Source organism: Lagopus leucura, unplaced genomic scaffold (genome assembly GCF_019238085.1).
Source record: "Lagopus leucura isolate 7727_CA_CO unplaced genomic scaffold, USGS_WTPT01 Super-Scaffold_73, whole genome shotgun sequence".
Lineage (NCBI taxonomy): Eukaryota > Metazoa > Chordata > Aves > Galliformes > Phasianidae > Lagopus > Lagopus leucura.
Window position 1 is genome coordinate 35,142,644 of NW_024962252.1, and position 17,421 is coordinate 35,160,064.

General features: G+C 42.3%; 1 protein-coding gene across 1 annotated transcript in view; it reads left to right on the top strand.

The window, feature by feature from the left end:
- Positions 1–1,038: 1,038 nt before the first annotated feature.
- LIN28B (lin-28 homolog B) overlaps positions 1,039–17,421 on the top strand; it is a 76,324-nt gene continuing 59,941 nt past the window's right edge. The window contains exons 1-2 of the mRNA XM_042891503.1: positions 1,039–1,078; positions 1,831–2,015. Of these exons, the coding sequence (XP_042747437.1) occupies positions 1,069–1,078; positions 1,831–2,015 (195 nt within the window). The 5' untranslated portion in view covers positions 1,039–1,068. The remainder of the gene's footprint in view (positions 1,079–1,830; positions 2,016–17,421) is intronic.

A 17,421-nucleotide genomic window follows, 5' to 3' on the forward strand; every position in this document is an offset into this window, starting at 1 on the left:
AGGAGCGGAGCCCGAGGGGTGGGCGGCGTAGAAAGGGCGCGTGACGTGGTGACACGCGGGTAGGCGGCGAGAGAAAGCAAAATCTCTTTTCGTACCTCCATGTCTACCTTTACTACGGAGGAGATGAGAGTGATGGGGAGCGGCGCGGCGCGCTCTTTCTGCGCGTTGAAGCCCGGCCGCGGGCAGCGCACGGTGCGCCCACCTGCGCGGAAGCACGGTGCCGCGCCCGCCCGCCTGCAGCGGGAATTTAGCGCAGCGGCGCCGGTCCGCGCTGTCTGTTCTCTCTTTGTCTTCCTTCTCTCGCTTTTTTTTTTTTTTTTTTTTTTTTTTTTCTTTTCTTTCTGCCTTCCTCTCCAGCAAATCCTTTGCCGTTCCCCCTCCTCTTTTTCCCCCCTCCCCACCGCGCTCCTGGGGAACAATCGCCGCCGCCCGAGGTTCGCTCTCCCACCAGCCCTGAAAACCGGGCTCCTATTTAGGAAGTCATTAATCACATCCCCTCCCCCGGAAAGAGATGGCGGAGAAACCTGTGAAGCCCAATGCCTCCCCCCATCCCCCTCGAGGAGCGCTCCGAAGGGCCGAGCCCGGCGCTCCTCAGGTGCCGCCCGGCCCCGCAGCTGCCGCCCGTGTGCTCCGGCCGTGTGCACGTGTAGCACCGCGGGTTCCCGCACGGCACCGCGCGGCTGAGCTGCCGAGAAAAAAAAAAAGAAAAAAAAAGGAATGAAAAAAAAAAAGCCGCGTTGGAAATGCCGTGTTCATTCATAAATTATTTCGGTGTGTCAGGCGCGTAGAGAAGGCGATTGGCTGCTGCAGCTTCTCCCAACCCCTTCAGGACCCGATGCGAAATTAGTAGCGAGAAAGCATGTAATTGGCAAAGTCACGTGTGCGCGGGGGGCCAGAGACCGAGCGCCAGAGAAAGGGAAAAAGCAAAAGGGGGAAAGCACGTTGGACCATGCGAGCGAAATTGGGGCTCGTGCAGACGCAGGATGTTGGGTTAAAGCAGAAGAGCACTTCGATCCAAAGGGAAAGTTTTCATCTCACGAGTTTGGAGCAGAGGGCCCGTGGGGCAACATGGCCGAAGGTTAATTTTCTTTTTCTATTGTTTTACTCCGGTTTCGTTCGCTCGCTCCCCCCGCCCTCCCTTACCCCCCCGCCCCGCATTCCCCTGTTAGCGGCCCGCGCACGGGGGCCGCCGCGGTCTCATTGTTCCGGACCGCCGCGGACCGCCCCCTCCCATTCAGCCCCGAGCGGCTCCCGGGGGCCATTGTCCGCCGGCTCCGTCCGCCCGGGCCCCGTCCCGGCGGCGGGATGAGAGCGCGCCCCTACACCTGTCCCGGCCGCCGCCCGGAGCGCGTTCCGTGGAGCGATGGGCACACGCTGGGGAGCGGCGGTGGCCGCGCCGCACGTGCCGTAGCCGGCAGTACAGCCCCCCCCGTCCGCCCGCGCCGCGCCAGGAGGGACTGATTGGGCCGGGAGCCGCGCTCGGGAAATGGGATCGGTCTTAAAGCAGCAACACCCAAGTAACGTCCGAGGGCCGGGATGGGGCCGCGGATGGAGCGGTGGTGGCGAGAGGGGTCGGGCCGAGGCTGAGCTGAGCCGAGCCGAGGCCTCCGGTGGACGCGTTTTGAGAGCTGACTGCCTGCTTCCTTACTCAGCAGCAAACGGGCTTCTGCCGCAGCTTGCTCTCACTGCGTTTCGTTCGCGTTTCTTTCTTTTTTTCCTTCTTTCTTCTTTAGTAACTAATTTACGCGTTGGCCAAAGGATGTTCCCAGAATTTAACTCCTCTTTGCATCTTTCTCCTTCTCTCTTCCCCTGCCCCCTCTCCCTCAGCAGGGGCGAGTAAAGGCGGTGAGGAGCCCGTGCGGCTGCCGGAGCACGAGGAGGAGGAGGAATCCCCGCTTTGGCACGGAGCCGGCCACTGCAAATGGTTCAATGTGAGGATGGGATTCGGGTTCATCTCCATGAGCAGCCGAGAGGGAAGCCCCTTGGAGTCCCCGGTTGATGTCTTTGTGCACCAAGTAAGAGCCTTTTCTGTCTTTTCTCCTCTTTGGTTGGGTGCAGCAGGGCTGTGGGCTCACACGTAGGCAAGTAACGTGGCTCCCTCGGTATTTGGGAGCATCCGTAATTACAGAGTTGCCTTGGGTAAGTTCAATGGACAGCGTGCTGCTGGGATAAATGGCTTGTTGGCTTGTGCTCTGCAGCTGGAGATGGTTTTCCTTGGAAGTGCTTAAAAGCAGACTCCCGAAAGAAGAAATAAATACACTTTTCGTTTAGGTAACATTTGAATGCGTTTTAAAACACTGATTGTAAACCTCGAATTGCTTTTTAAAAGCGCATTTGAGATCAGTCAGTGAAATTAAGACATCGTTACAGTGTTGTTTTGCAGTAATTCAGGCCTGAGAGTGTCCCAGTGGTGCTACACTGGAACGTGGGGTTGCTTTGGCTGAGTTTTAAATACTCCCTTCCAGAAAAAAAAAAAACCCCAAACCAACTACTGCAGTGATGACAAAGTGAACCAAAAGCTTTCTAAGGCTTTGGGGAAGAGGCCTGTGGCTACTGGTTTGTTTCTAAGCACATCAGTGTGAGTGTGGGCACTTATGGCAGGGTGCCTTTGGATGGAGGCTGTCCACAAAGCTGTGACCCCAGAGGAGCTTTTCCCACGTTCAGTGGTTTGTGGGAAAGGTGCATGCAGGTTTTCCTGGGTCTCGAGTGCTCAGAGCCCATATGAGATGGGCATGGGACCGTTCAAGGTTAGCCAGGGGCATGCCAAGGAGGCAGAAAGGCCCCTTAACTTTTGGCATGGTTGTCCATTTTCTATGACATTTGTATTGAAGGAGAGAGGGTTGGTTCATGAGGGCACAGCAGTTCCATTTCTCTATTCTGTTTGGTGTCTGTTTGTGCTGTCTTTCACCAGGCTTTCTCAAGGAATATGTTTAAGGGTGACTCAAATTTGCAGGCAGTGCTGCTGTGGCATGTTGTGTTCTTTGTGACCTCACAGTGTTACGCATACCCTGTGCTTAAGCTCTTGGCAATCAGTATCAGCTGTTTGCACTTGGAATTATGGGCCAAGCGTGGAATTAAATAGTGAATTTATTACATCGTTGCAGTTCTGACTTTGTACTGGCATATAAATGCCTTCTCACTTAGCTACTGCTATTTTGCTTTTTTCTGTTGTTGTTTAAACTGAATTAACAATATACTTAAATAAGAGCATTCTTCCTGCTTTCCCCCACCATCTTCCCTTCTTCCCACGTTTTTAAGTAACAGCATTTGTCTTTGCAATTCCATAAATTTACTTCATAGATAAATGAAGGGGATTTTTTGTGTTTTAATTTTTTTTTTGCTACATGTTATTGAACAGCAGCAATATTAATAAAAAGATACATTTGGAAACAGTGATATTCTTAGAGCTGTGAAAATGCAGAAGAGTTGATAACATGATGCAATTGAGTAATGCTGGGCATGGTGTACTGTCTTACAATGTACAGTAGCTGTAGAAAATAATAAAAAATTAAAAAAAAAAAAAACAAGCATGGTGAATGTGGAGTTCTCTGTTCTGTTGTTTCCTCTCCCTGAAAGGATGCAGTTTTCTAGAGGCAGGATATATTAAAAGTATTTGTTGACACTTCAGCAACTTACAGTTTATCAATATTCTCAGGTTGTAATGCCAAATGCAATGAAAAATGGCTTCTTTCACTGTGCATAGGCTGTGTGCCTCAGTCCTTTTGAGCATTCCTCAGAGATACGCCTCAGGGAATTTATTAACGTTCTGCAAGGGATTGCTCTCTGAACAAAGATACGTTCCTCACTTTTTTTTTTTCTTTCTGTCAAAACCTGCAGTGTGCATGAACTTCATATTTACATTATCTTCCTTCCATCAGTTAAAAGTAGATGTTTTTTTTTCTAGTTAAAGAGATGCAGAGAAGCAGCATCTACTTTGGTTCAGAATACAATTTAGATAATTTGTATTGGTGTACGGATTGCCGTGTGTTAGCTGCTGCCTGACCGATGGTGCCAGTAGCAGCCGGCGCATAAAAATGTCTCTGAAAAATCAGTGAAGTTATTTTACAGTGCGGCTTTTACAGCAGAGTGGGTTGCTTGATAGGACCCTATTCTTACTAGCTTCATTCATTTGAAAAATTTGCTCATGTGAACTGTTCCTTTCAAGGCAAAGATGTGAGTTTATTAATCTGTTGAAGCAAAATATTGCTGTTAGAAACTGCTTTGAAAACAGTTCATCATTTAAGCATGCATGCTGTTCTGTGTGCATTCACCCTTCTGCAATGTTTCTAGCTACTACAATAATTTTACAGAATCCGTTTAAGTAGAGGAAAGAAGCCTCTACCTTGCTACAAGTCAGATTAAAGCTAGCTTGAAACCTGCAGCAATGTTTTCATTGCTTCATCTTTACCTTTTCTTGGTAAGATTATGTTCAGCTTATGAGATCTTGCTGTGAGCAAAAACTGCTTGGATGTTGAGTCAAAATTCTTGTAATAGTTTAAGCTCATTATGCCCAGTTTTTTGAGCTTGCAATGAATGATTTTTCTTTCTTCATGGAGTTAAGCCTTGGTTGTGTGCAGATTGCAGTCGTGTTTTTGTAGCGTCAGTGCTTCACTAATTACACAATTATATTGATAACTATTTTTAGCAGACAAGGCTTGTGTTGAAACCCCCTCTTCTTTTTCACTCAGTGAAAATTCTGGTCGTAGAACAGCTGCAGCACTGGGTTTTTAACTCTACCTTCTAAGTCCTTCCTACAGCACTGATCATTGTGATTGATTTTCTCCAAACTACCTTTAGGTGGTTGTTACCATTCGGGTAATGAGGTACCTGCAGTTAGATGCGTTGTTTCGGGCAGAAACATGTCAGTGATTATATATGGGCGTCTGCGTGTTTGTGCAATGTATATAAGGCATGTCTACAAACATTTACTCTCCTGCTCCCCCTCCTCCCTCTCTTTTTAAAATAGCTTTATTCTGATGGTTTATATTTTGTCATGCGTTAAGGTTATTCAGTGTGGTATAAAAGTACTTTTAAGACAAGCCAATGACAGTGTGCACCTCACTGAATTTTGTTTGGAGTTTGTCATTTTGGACTTTTAATAGGTTAGCATGGAGTGAATAATATAGCTCACTTCTCTTTTGTGATGGGATTCTGCACAGAGTCGTGTGAACAGCTCTTGCTAAATTTTAGATGATTTCTTTGTCAAGGGGTGAAACAGACTGGAGGGGGGAAGTGAGCGCAAACCTTCTGTTATGCACATGCAAAAAGTCTTCACTGCTCAGAACTAAGAAGAATTTAAGCTTTGATAGAGGAAAGATGTTCAATTGCATGTTCAAAATTGTACAAGCAACTTCAGTAAGTGTAACTTGCTGAATTCTGGCAGCACAGTGTAAATGCTGTGGATGTTTTCTAAGCGTGTTTTGTATAGATTGTTAGAGAAATATATTTTTCTTTAAGCATGAAGCACGTATGTTAAAGATGATACTGAGGAGTAGGGTGCTGAATGTAAATAGATGGAATTAAATGTTTGTGAATTTCAAGGGTTGTAATTTCATGTTCTGAGAAATGTGTTTTCTCGAGATGGGGTGGGTTGATGAGTTTAGAACATGTTTTCTTGGACCTGACTATAGTCCAAATTCTTTCCACATTGAGAGTTTGATCTAGGATTTCTCAACTGGGACCTTAAACGTGATCCTTCTTTGGGATCCTCTTTTATGAGATGGGGAGAGGAAGGAAGGGAGGAGCAGCATGCAGGAGTCGATGTATTTTGTTTTCTCATTAAAAGAAACATGGCTGGTTTGAAATTTCTCACTTTCATCTGAACTTTCTTATGGCTGCTGCAAGTTACTGTTACTGCAAGATCTGATAACAATAGGAGACAACCTTTTTTTTTTTTTTCTTGCAGTGAGTCTTTCTTACAGTGTCTGAACTGCACTGTAGTTTGTAGGTTATAAGTTTTGTTCTTGTATGTTACTGTTGCAAGTACCTGTAACAAAAGAAAGAGGGAAAATTACTGAGCCTGTTCAACTAAGATGCATAAGCAGTGCCTAAAAACTCTTCCTTTAATTTGGCCAAATGTTCTTTTTGATGATGAATCAGACGCCTCATCTTTAAAGTCCTCATATTTTTTAGCCACAGTTTAACTTCTTCTTCTAAGATAAGGTTGAACGTGGCATAATGCATTTAGCACTGACTTTTTCAATTTCTATGACACATGATTTTGTGCTTTCACAAGAATGATTTCATTTATCCAGCGTATATTTTCCATTACCGCATCATCGTGGTAGGAGCCTGCAAAAGCTACTTAGTAGTTCAGAGTAACTGGAAGTTCTGGGCGAGCAAGAGGGATCAATATTACCTTGCTGCTTGTTGTTAAATGTGACATAGCAGTGCCCCCTTTGAAGTACGGAGGTTTCCATGCAGAGTCTTTTGTTCCAAACTTGACTTCTACCAGGGTCCAGGCAAGCCCAGTTCTAATCAAAACAAAAGTGACTAGCAGGATTCAGAGAGGGAAGCTGAGGAAGGAAGTGAATGCGGGGTAAACGTGTCTGCAGTGAGCACATGTATCAGAGATCTGGCAGAGATGAGACCTACTCTGAAGGTGTGTGTGTTCAGCAGACCCACCGCACGTAGAAGCTACGATGGGAGCTGGAGCCTCAGCTTTGGTGCCTCAGCAGGCGAGGCACAACACAGAAGACTGTTGAAGCATACAGAGAAAGTTAAATTACGTGGACTGTGTGTTTGTGGTGCACTGCAGCACAGCATTGTTTGGAATTTCTTTATTTATTTTGCTCTTCGACTGCTAATTAGTGCAGGTCCTATGCTTTGAGTCCTATCTATGGATGCATAGACAGATGGCAAAATACTTGACTAAGAGCTTGAAGATTTAAGACAGTTGACTGAGGAAACTTTTGGTATTGAAGTTATGGAATTGCCATCTGTGAAAATACCTTCCAGATTTCATCTATTTACATCTAAAACCAACGTTACAGTGCATTTTTATCTGCAGATATATATAGTACTTAAGTGAAAAGTTGCATTAAATCTAAATGGTTTAGGGCCAGATCAGATTTTGCTGAACAAGTTTAAACATTGTGTTCACAAGAAAAAATTATAAATGCTCTACAGACAGGGTTTTGCAGTGGAACTATTTTATCTTAAGAGAAATTTCCTTCTTTGACAAACAAACCCTTCCAGACCATGCTATCCTTTTCTTCAGGACTGAGGAAACTGTGCACAGGGGTTGGGGTGCTGGGAGGAAGAGGATATTTTGTCTGAGGCACAAACAGAAGATACCAAAGCAGATATAGGAACTAAGCTAAAAGGAAATGGAATTGTCAAATTGGGAAGAATGTTATCCTTGTCCTAGTTTGCAATCAGATTCCTAAGGCATTAAGTACTTCTAGACCCATTCTGATTTTTGTTTTACACAGTTACAACTTATACTTCTGTCTAAGTGTTGTTTTACTCGTTGTCCTTAGGTAACCCATTCCAGTAAAGGCTGTAATCTTTCCCTGGTTACATCTGTGGAAGCAAAATTAGGCCCATGGAGTTTTCAAGAGGTGTATAAAAGTGAATATAAAGACTTAAGTAAGATGTTAGGAACCTAGGAACTGGAGAATAAAGACCATTTATGATGCTTCTCAAAAAAGGGTAGACTGTTTATGTTTTTCATTCCCTGCATTTAAGGGTGCTCTTACTTCTTTTTAAATCAGCTGAAAGCTATTATGGCTAATACGAAGTTACTATAATCAGCTCTTATTAAGGGACAGTTATTTTCCCTGGACAAGAAGCTTTTACTTGCTGGTTATCGTTGGTAAAATAATGAATCCTTAAATAGCTTTGTATCAGTCATCACCTCTCCATGGTGGCCTGGGAGGTGGTTCTGATTGATTGAATGTATTTAGTGGGAAAAAAACTGATGTCCAGAATTTTTCTAATTATCCTGGATGTTCCTGGCTTAAAATGAGGGTTAACTTCCTGGGAGATGGCTAGAGTGAATTCCAGATCCCCACCCCAGAGATGGCTCAGCTGCTTGCATAGCAGCTGTGGAAACTGCTGCGAGTCTTACAGTCTGCTGTATTAAGGGAAACTGGCACTGATTTTGATTTTTCTTAACATGCAAAGCTGTAACATGCAGCAGGTCAGCAGCTGCTCTGCAAGCAGCTGAATTGTCTTTGCAGTAGCAGTGTGGTGAACAGGTGGAGGTTGAAACTCCTACAGTCGCCCTTCTTGGCGGGGGTCCTACAGCCACAGTTTTACATTTGGCGGCGCTACTGCTTAAATAAGCTTCAGGAGCTTTTATAGCACTCTCCCTGTTGGGCTAGCATAAGTGTTTGTGAAGCTGTATGGTGAACAGGCTGGGGAAATGTTATTCACATCTGATTCTCATCAGTTTTCATACCTGAGAAACCCCTTGATTCCCACAGTTAAGTGTAGGCAGTGTAGGCAGTGCTGGCACTGTGGAAGGGTGGCCAGGATGCAAACAAAAGCAGTTATGAAGTTAAGGTGAAGGTAAGAGTTTGAAGCTACTGTTGCAGAAAAGTGGATGAAACTGCAGTGTCCTCTGGTGCAAAATAGCAGAATTAGTATTATCTTCAGCAGTGGAGTGACTATGAAAGTCTTAGTGACTTCTCAAGAAAATGGACGCTGTGGGTACTGGAATGGGTACGAGTTTGAGTTCCCCTTGGAAATGGAATATTTCAAGGATCTTCTTTGGGCTCCACTTCAGATCAGTTGCATTTTTTTTTGTGAACTTTTTGTTTGCTTTTGTTTTTTACTATTTACAGGTAAGCTCTGACATTGAAATGTAATGAATGCAGTTTTAAGGTGATGACAATAATGTGTGTTTCTTTTATGAAACAGAAGTAGAACTGTAGGGGATGTTCATAATAATTTGGGTGTATCTTTTTAGCGGATAAATAAGAGCTGTGATGAAATTAATTATGAATTACTTCACAGCCTGAAAAATATAGCTTCCTAATTAGTTATCCTGTGTTTATAACTTTGAAAGTTAAAGATACCAGTAATTTAAAAGTTGTATCTCTGAGAGTGTGAAGTATATTTTGGCTCTCATGTCATTACAGTACTCAAGAAAATCACACGTACTTCTTACTCCAAAGATTAGTGCTAGAATTACATTTCAGGAAGGAGGGCAGTGGGAGGTGTGCTTTGGGCTGGCTAGCATCATAGGCAAGTATTTTCACCTGTTATAATTATATCTGAGTGACTACATGTATAGTCAGTATTTGAAGTATCAGATTATGTAGATGAATTCATAAGTAATATTCCATCAAATACCGCATCATACATTCTGCAATAGCAAATATGAATATAGCCAACAGCAGCTTTCCTCTCAGAAATAATCTGTTCTCATCCAATTAGTCATAGTAATTTACAGATATGCAGTGTTGAGGGATGTTTTTGTCCTAGATTGCTTTTACTAGAGTACCACTTGAGGCTACTTTGATATTTGTATTATAGAACCATAAGGAACGACAGTTATAAAGTCATGTACCAAAATAAACTCTGGATTGAAACTGAGGGTAAAAAAGGATAGTCCTTGTGTTCTGTAGGGAGGCTATAACAAACACGAACATGGTTGTTTTCAAGTACAGGTGCCTTCAAAATCTCTTTATAGTGTACCTGTGCGATAACTTTTAAAGGTATTTCATTTTATAACTGTGTTTTTCAAGTTAGTAACCAAAATCTCAGTTGTTTTTATGAGCGTTTGTAATAATGCTATCTTGGTAGAAATAGGGTATTTTAAAATGCTCCTTCTGACCACGTGCAGTATTTTCTTTATATTAGACTAATTTTATTAGTAATACAAGAAATAGATAACTTTCTTAATCTAGAATGTACCTGAAAGACACAACCTGACTTCCTTAGACTTTATGAATAGACCACTGACTACTGCCAGTACTTAAGGGAGATTGCTGCTTTGCACTGCTAAATTACCTGGTCTGAGGCACGCAGATTGTGCGTTCTGAGAATTAGCCACTTGTTAACAGAAGTGGAGTAAGATCAAAGAATCACTGCCATTCCTGCTCACTGCAGGCTGTCTCAGATATAGTGTGTATATATATGTGTATGTGTGTATGTATATATATATATATATATATATATATATATATATGTAGCAGTTAATACATCAGGTGAATGCAAATTCAAGAATGTTTTCAACAGAAAAGACAGAAACTCATCCTTAATATAATTGAATTATTACATCCCTTCTTTTCTTGGGGAAATTACAGTGCTGATGGGGCAAATTCTACTCAGTCTTCTCATGTGGAGTGATCCCATTGACCTGCGGGACTTGTTCAACAAACTGGGCAGCAATAGGGGTGGATTTTAAGCAAATCGTATGAATGTTCTTACTGGAAGTATTTCATTTCAGTGGTTGGTTTTGTTTTGTTGAATGCACAAGCATGCTTTTTATGCTCCAAAACTTGAGGGCCATGCTAGGGCTTGCTTCAGTTCTGCTTAATTAAAAGTTAAATTCATAGAATCATAGAATCACCAAGTTTGGAAAAGACCTAAAAGATCATCCAGTCCAACCGTTCACCTATTCCCAATAGCTCCCACTAAACCATGTCCCTCAACACAACATCCAGCCTTTCCTTGAAATTATGCAGCTTAAGTAATGTATATACATGAGCTTGACAATTCTGTAACTTGTACATAATTTTCACAATAAGCTCTTTTTGGTAATGTGAATGTATAATATTTAATGGCTTGCATAGCTAAACTGACTTGACCACTGCTCTGTCAAGCTACTTCAATGCAAAGGTCTTGGGCTGATCATCTGTCTAACAATTTATTGAAAAATTGTTCAGTCCTAAGCCTTTCCATCACAGAGGAAAGTGTGGCCAAATAAATACGTGAAATGCTCTGGTTTTAAAAAGAGCCCTTACTATGTGTGCTCACAAGTTCTGTTGAAGGGGAATTAAGTTCACTCATTCAGCTAAAGCACCTTGGAATCTTGAACAACTATTCAGTAATCCAGAGAAATTTGAGGCCACCCAAAAATCAGAGGCTCTGGTCTTATGATATCTTGCAGGGCTAATAGGATGCAGGAGGTGCTGGAAAAAAGAAATCTGAAAAACTGTAACTACAGCACCTGTTCACAAGAAGGATGGGAACCCTCCAGGGGTTTGAAGGCACCCCTTCAAACATGCAGATCTCCTGCCTAGGCATAAGGATGGGCACTGACTTACAGAGAAGCAGCTGAATTCCCTTTTCAGAGAGGTGGGAGTGGGGAGCTGGGGAGTACAATATAGTCCTCAAATATTTGTGAATGCATTTAGTCAAAAAGTTTCCATTTCACCACAGTGTTTAACAGCTCTCCACTGCAGTAATTAAATTCTCATTTGGCTATGCCAAATGTTTTGTTTGTCTGCCCTGTTGCTTCTGTGTTAGTTAAAGAAAGCATGTAACGTTTTTAATAGATGTTTTACATGAATCAGAATCACTTTTGCTTAATGATTTCACTTAGGGTGTTTTGTTACAAAACTGTTTTATGGTTAGGAAATGTAGGGTGGAAGTTAACCCTACAAGGTGGGGACTGTGAACGCATGGTTTCTCATATATGAGAAGTTTGTCTGAACTGTGGATGTTAATTTAAGTAACAGGACACTGAGCAGTGCATCCTGAGCATTGTATGTGCTTCTGGTCAAGAAATTAATGCAACACAGAAACAAAGATAAGAGTGAAATAACTTGTTTTTAGCTGGCTTGAGGAATTAGTGATTAAAAAAAGACAAACATTAATTGTAAGGTGATCTGGGTTAAAGGCAAATACGTGGAAAAAGAGTTCACTTGTTTTTGAATTCTGCATGTCACTGTTGACTTTATCAGCACTACGCACGCAGAAATAATTGTGGGATTGGGCTGTAGGTGGTAAAGAGCAAAGATTTTAAGAGGTACACTGTCAAGTTGAAACTTGTATTCAGGATTTTCAGACAGAAATATGGTACTTAAGAAGAATAAAATCTGTCATCCAATTTTGAAAATTTTTTATCTTGTGTTAATTTGTATTTTTGGTAACATTTGACACAGCAGTAAATACTACAGCTTCCCTTTTATTTGCATGACCAAGTAGTTCTCCTGGGCTATAGACTATTATCTGCATCGAGAAAGAAGACTATCAGATTCTCCTGGTGGCAGTGCCACCTTGGCCTCAAGAAGTTGTTTGGATTTTTTTTTTTTTTAAAGCAAAATCTAAATATGATGATCTATCCAGTAGGAAAATGCTTTACATTTACTTAAATTCAAAACATTCCAGTTGAAAAGGTTCCATTAAATTTGATCTATTTTTATATTTTTTCATCAGAATTTAGCAAAGAACTTTATACAAAATAAAAATGTATTTGATATCTTGCATTCAATGATTGTATAGCATTTTTGCAAGACATCAGTATCCTTGTTACTTATACAGCAATATAACAGTACAGCTGATGGATTCTTTTTCCTCAGAATTGTTACATTAATCTTCATTAAGCAATTCTGTGTTTTTGGGGTTTTGTTCCATTTTTATGTCGGTTGTCTCATTCTTTTGCTATAGCAGTTTTTTTTTCAACTGAAAATGATTGCAGTCTTACTGGAAACCGATAGCCAACTCCATCCATGCTTACATGGATTTATTGCTAACTTTCTTCACACTGAAAAATGGTCATCTGAGGAAGAACTATTATTTAACTGGAAACAACTGTAAATGGACCAAGGTTAGACTGTTAAAATGGCTACAGTTGGAGCAGTGTCCTTCTTCAAAAATTATTTTGGTGTTCACTGCTTCATAGTGTACTCAGTGTTTAAAGTTTTGTGATCTATGTATTAATAGTTATTTATACGAGTCAGTAATTGTTTCTGTCAGTACTGCTCTCGATAAAACAATTCTTTGCTTAGTTATAATTTGTTTTCCATGTATCTGTAATTTAATATAGATTCTTTGTTAGTAATATGAACCTCTTAGAAAACAAGGGAATTAAAACAGCTTTGACCACAGTAGATGTCATGAAATGCACCTATGGTATATTTTAGCTTCTTGAGAATTATTGAGGCAGTAGGCATGAAATAATTTAGTTGTGTTATAATATTTCTGGTTTTAGGACAATGAACATAATCTACATGGTGAATTGTTAAGAACTGGTAAACCTTTGCTTAGTTTCTCCTTTGTCCTCCCTCCTTCTACTTGACTTGTGTTTTAAAAGTACAGGATACTTTTGAAATACTTCAGGGTCCAATTGTTACTAATATTAAGAGAGTAAGTGTTGAGCCTGGTGAAATTGGTGGCAAAATGGTCAAGAAGTTACTGTAAGAACAGTTTTTCTCAAGGATTTTTTCTTTCCTGACAGTTTTGTTTGGGAGATTAGATACATTTATGTGATCAAACTTTTCTAGGTGAGGTTGGCTATGGTTGATTTTTGTGTATGCCAACTATCATTCAATATGGATGTTTTTACTAATGTTTGCTAGTGTTTCACAACCTTTAAAATTATCCCAAAGGTAATTATATAACAGCAAATGAAGTGCAGTGTATTTGAATAATAGTAATTTCTAATAACTACATTTTTATGAATTTACCATGTTACTGAATACTCTTCTAAATTTCATGTAGCACATTAAACTGAAAAGCACGTTAAGAGAAATGTGACTGCTTTTATGTACACCTTACATGACTGAAAATATTCCACTGACTTCCTTTGTTTCTTTTCACCAGGGTCTTGGTTATTTTAAGTATAGCTTTCCAATTCTATGGACATGTTGAAATTCCTGGCATTTCAGGTCTGAAAGAGGATTAACCTGAAGATATTCATTTAACTAAAAATATGTAAGAGAATAAAGAAGTGTACAGGTTTTTTTCCACAGAAGTTAGCATGTAGAAAGTTTGTCATTGTTTCCCCCGCCTCCCCCCCCCTTTTTTTTTTTTTGATCTTTTAAATGGGTCGGTATTTAATTTGGAATTAATCTGATTTATTTGAATTTTTAATAGTCTTAAACATTGTTCCTGTGTGCACACTTGCATGTAATTGTCACGCAGTGTAAGATGAAGTACAGAAAAAGCAAATTATTTGCTTTTATTTATTCTGCATGCAAGTCAGTTTTGAAACAAATATACATGCTAAATATATATGAAATATAGTAATCTTCCCTTCCTTTAAAAAAAAAGTTGGAAAATCTGCTTATTGTAAAAGACATATTCAGTATAGAAAATATTTTGTGGGAAAAGAGCTACTGAGATTTTGAAACGTTCAATTTCCATCATTTGAACAATTTTATAAAGAACTTCATGGTAACAATGTTATTAAAATATTACTGTCACAGAGCTACATTCAACCTTTAAGAAATCAGAAAAATGAGTGGATGTGCAAAATAAAAATGTTCATTATGAACTAGTACATGAACCTTTAAAAACAAGGCTGCTATGAATACCTTTGTCTTTTACTGCATTAGTGCCTATTTCAAGAAGTATTTTTAACAATGTAGGTCAGTTTGGGTTGTGCCGCATGAAGGAGTGGCAGAGACCAGTGCTTATTGTCACAGTGGTCTTCAGATTTGTCAGTCCCCTTCTGGATCAGTGCATTCCAAATCCGCGTAATGAGGATCCAGAAGGGGCAAGAAATACAGATTCTGAGTTTCAGTTTTTCTACTTGCTGTCAAGATTTGCCAGTCAGACTGCTGTGCTGCTGTTGGTGCAGATGGATGAAAGAAAGCCTTTGGTGCTGCAAAGAATTCTGTATTTTCTCCTGTTCTCATTGTTTTATTTCTCATGGACTGAGTTGGTAGTATCCAAGCAGTGCAGGTTGCCTCTGACAGCATGGAAGTGGTTTGTGTGGAGCTGCTCTGTTGCGAAGGGGCTGCAGGATAAAGGCTATTAGCACCTCTGTTTGTTTAAAACACCCATGCATGGAGGAGCTGCAAAAATGTGGACTTTTTTTCTTTTTTTTCCTTTCTGGTCTGAGATCATCACTGTGACCTGTCAACAACAGCAAACCGCTACCAAATACAAGGAGCAACGCAACTGAAAATGCTGTTGTTGTCAGCTGCACCTCTGTAAAATTAATCCGTCAGTTGATGGGAAGACGGAGGTGATCCCAATCTGCTTTTTCATGCCAGCAGCCAAACAGGCAGGCAGACTGCTGTGTTTGTGCTTTTAACGAGCAATACGACTCCATTACCAATGTTAACGTCTAGCTGAAGGAATTCAGCTATATTAACCGAACGGGCACTAGAAGCGAGGCGCATTCCAGCTCTGTGGCTGGGCAGCCCTGCGCGTTGGTTCCCCTCAGGGCCGCGGGCCTGAGCCTCCTTAACGGTCGCCCCGTGCGGCGCAGGGGGGGCACAGGGCAGGAATTCGCGCCCTCCTGGCTCAGGTTGCAGCCCTCCTGCTCCAGCCGGGGTCAGGCTGCTCACCGCCGTGTGCTCCTCGGGCCATTTGTAACTGCTCCTCTGCCTGCAGCTAATGGCGCTGCTGATTGATGGACAGGATTCACAGATTTTCTTTTTATTAGCCTCTTAACACGGCCTAAATCGTTTCTTAAAAGAAAATTAGCACATAGCACACAACTGGAAGTGTGGTTTAATATTTTTGAGAATCTAAATGGCGGGGCGTCAAGGCACAGCAGCTACAGCCTGATGTTGTCCAAGGGGCCGGGGCCATGCAGCTGCAATTAATGGATTTAATGCTGCTCGTTCTTTTCTGAGCCCTAACACTCGAGCTGTCTGCCTGCTGCTGCTGGAGAGGCACACCTTTTCCCTTCTGCGTGGCCAGCTTACGGCCAGCCGCTGAGCAAATCAATCTATTGACAGCACCAACTGAAGTCATGGCCAATAGATAGCAGCGCCTTTGTGACTACCTCCATTTATTTTCTATTGGTTGCCGCTGCTCGTGCTAGCGCTTACCACCACGGCAGCGTCTGTGTATTTTAGGGTCTGTGGAAGACGTGAGCTGGGGCTGCCGGTACCGGTGGCCGTGCCCAGGCCCGCGGGGCTGCCCACCAAGATGGCGGCAGCAGGAGCGCCCTGTGGCTCCGGCTTTGACACGGACGCCCATGGGGCCTAACCCTGGCCCGGGGCGGCTTTTTGGCATGCGGGCCCCGAGCGGCTAGCGCCAAGTTTTGTTCTCCCTGCCCCCTTCCCCGGCAGAAGGGGAAGAAAACGCTTCTTTTTCTATCGCTGCTGTCGTCACGTGATTTCCCTTCGTCAGTCACGGGGGGTGGGGGGCGAAGGTGAAGCGGAGCGGGGCGGGCAGGGGAGAGGCGGCGCGGCGTTCCTGCGGCTCTGCGCTCGCTGGGTCGCGTGCTCGCGGCGCTCGCCGTAACGGCCGTTGCGTCAGGCGGCTCCGCGGAGCTGAGCCCCGCGCGCCCCTCGGGCTGCTCCGTGGGGCCGTGCCGAGCTTTGAGGGGAGAAAAGATAAAAAGGCAGAAAGAAACGCGGCTTTCCCACCACCTAGCCGCTACCTAGTGCCGGGGAGGCCAAGCCACCCACCTAGCCCCGCCGGAGAGCGGCGATAAGCGTGTTTACGGGCCGGGGGATGGTGCCGTCCTTTTTTTCTCTCTTTTTTTTCCTCCCTCCTCCCCTCCCCGTTCACATTGAAACCTACTTTGAAGACGCCAGCACAAGCGCCTTTTCACGAGCATATGAAACCAGAGAAGGGCTACATTCGTTGGCGGCTGTGTGGATGTTCAGGGAGAATGCTTAGTGCAGAGTTAAATGTAGATAACGAAAAAAGTTAGAAATTTGGTGATTTTTGCAGCAAATAGGTGGATTTTCCCCTCTTTGTGATCAAACTGAACATGGTAGCCACGAACATGCCGTGTTGGTATATCTGTACTTAAATAGTCAGAATTGTAAAACACCCGTTTTTACCAAGAACTGGTCAATTCTGTTACAACTTTTAAGCTGTTTCCCCTCACGGCTTAAAATTTCTCTTCAATTCAGCTCCAGAATGTTGTAACATGACAGCACAAAGGAAGGCTTTGCAAAATATCCAGCAGAATTATTTGCTTTTGTTTGTTTTGAAGGAGAACACAGTCCCTCATGCTACAAAGTCATTCAGAAAGATTAATGATTGTAGGATTCCAATCTTGCAAACCCTTGTTCTTTGAAAGAAGAACTGTTCGTGTAAATAAAGGTTTCAAGATTAGAGCCTTAAATGCAACTTTTATAACTTAACCCCTTAAAAAATGGTCTGCTTCAGCCTGGCCTTGGGCAAAATTTCACATGGACTCAGTGGGATTTTTTTTTGTCTGTAGAAGGACTATAATTTCACTGTTTTTTGTTGTTGTTTTTATTGAGGAATTGTTGGTCTGTTAGTTCTTTATTTTTGAAAGTAAGGAAGTGTACGTATACATATCTAGATTTCACATATCACATTTAAAAGGCATACATTCACGATCAACAGTTTTGCAAAGGAAGTATA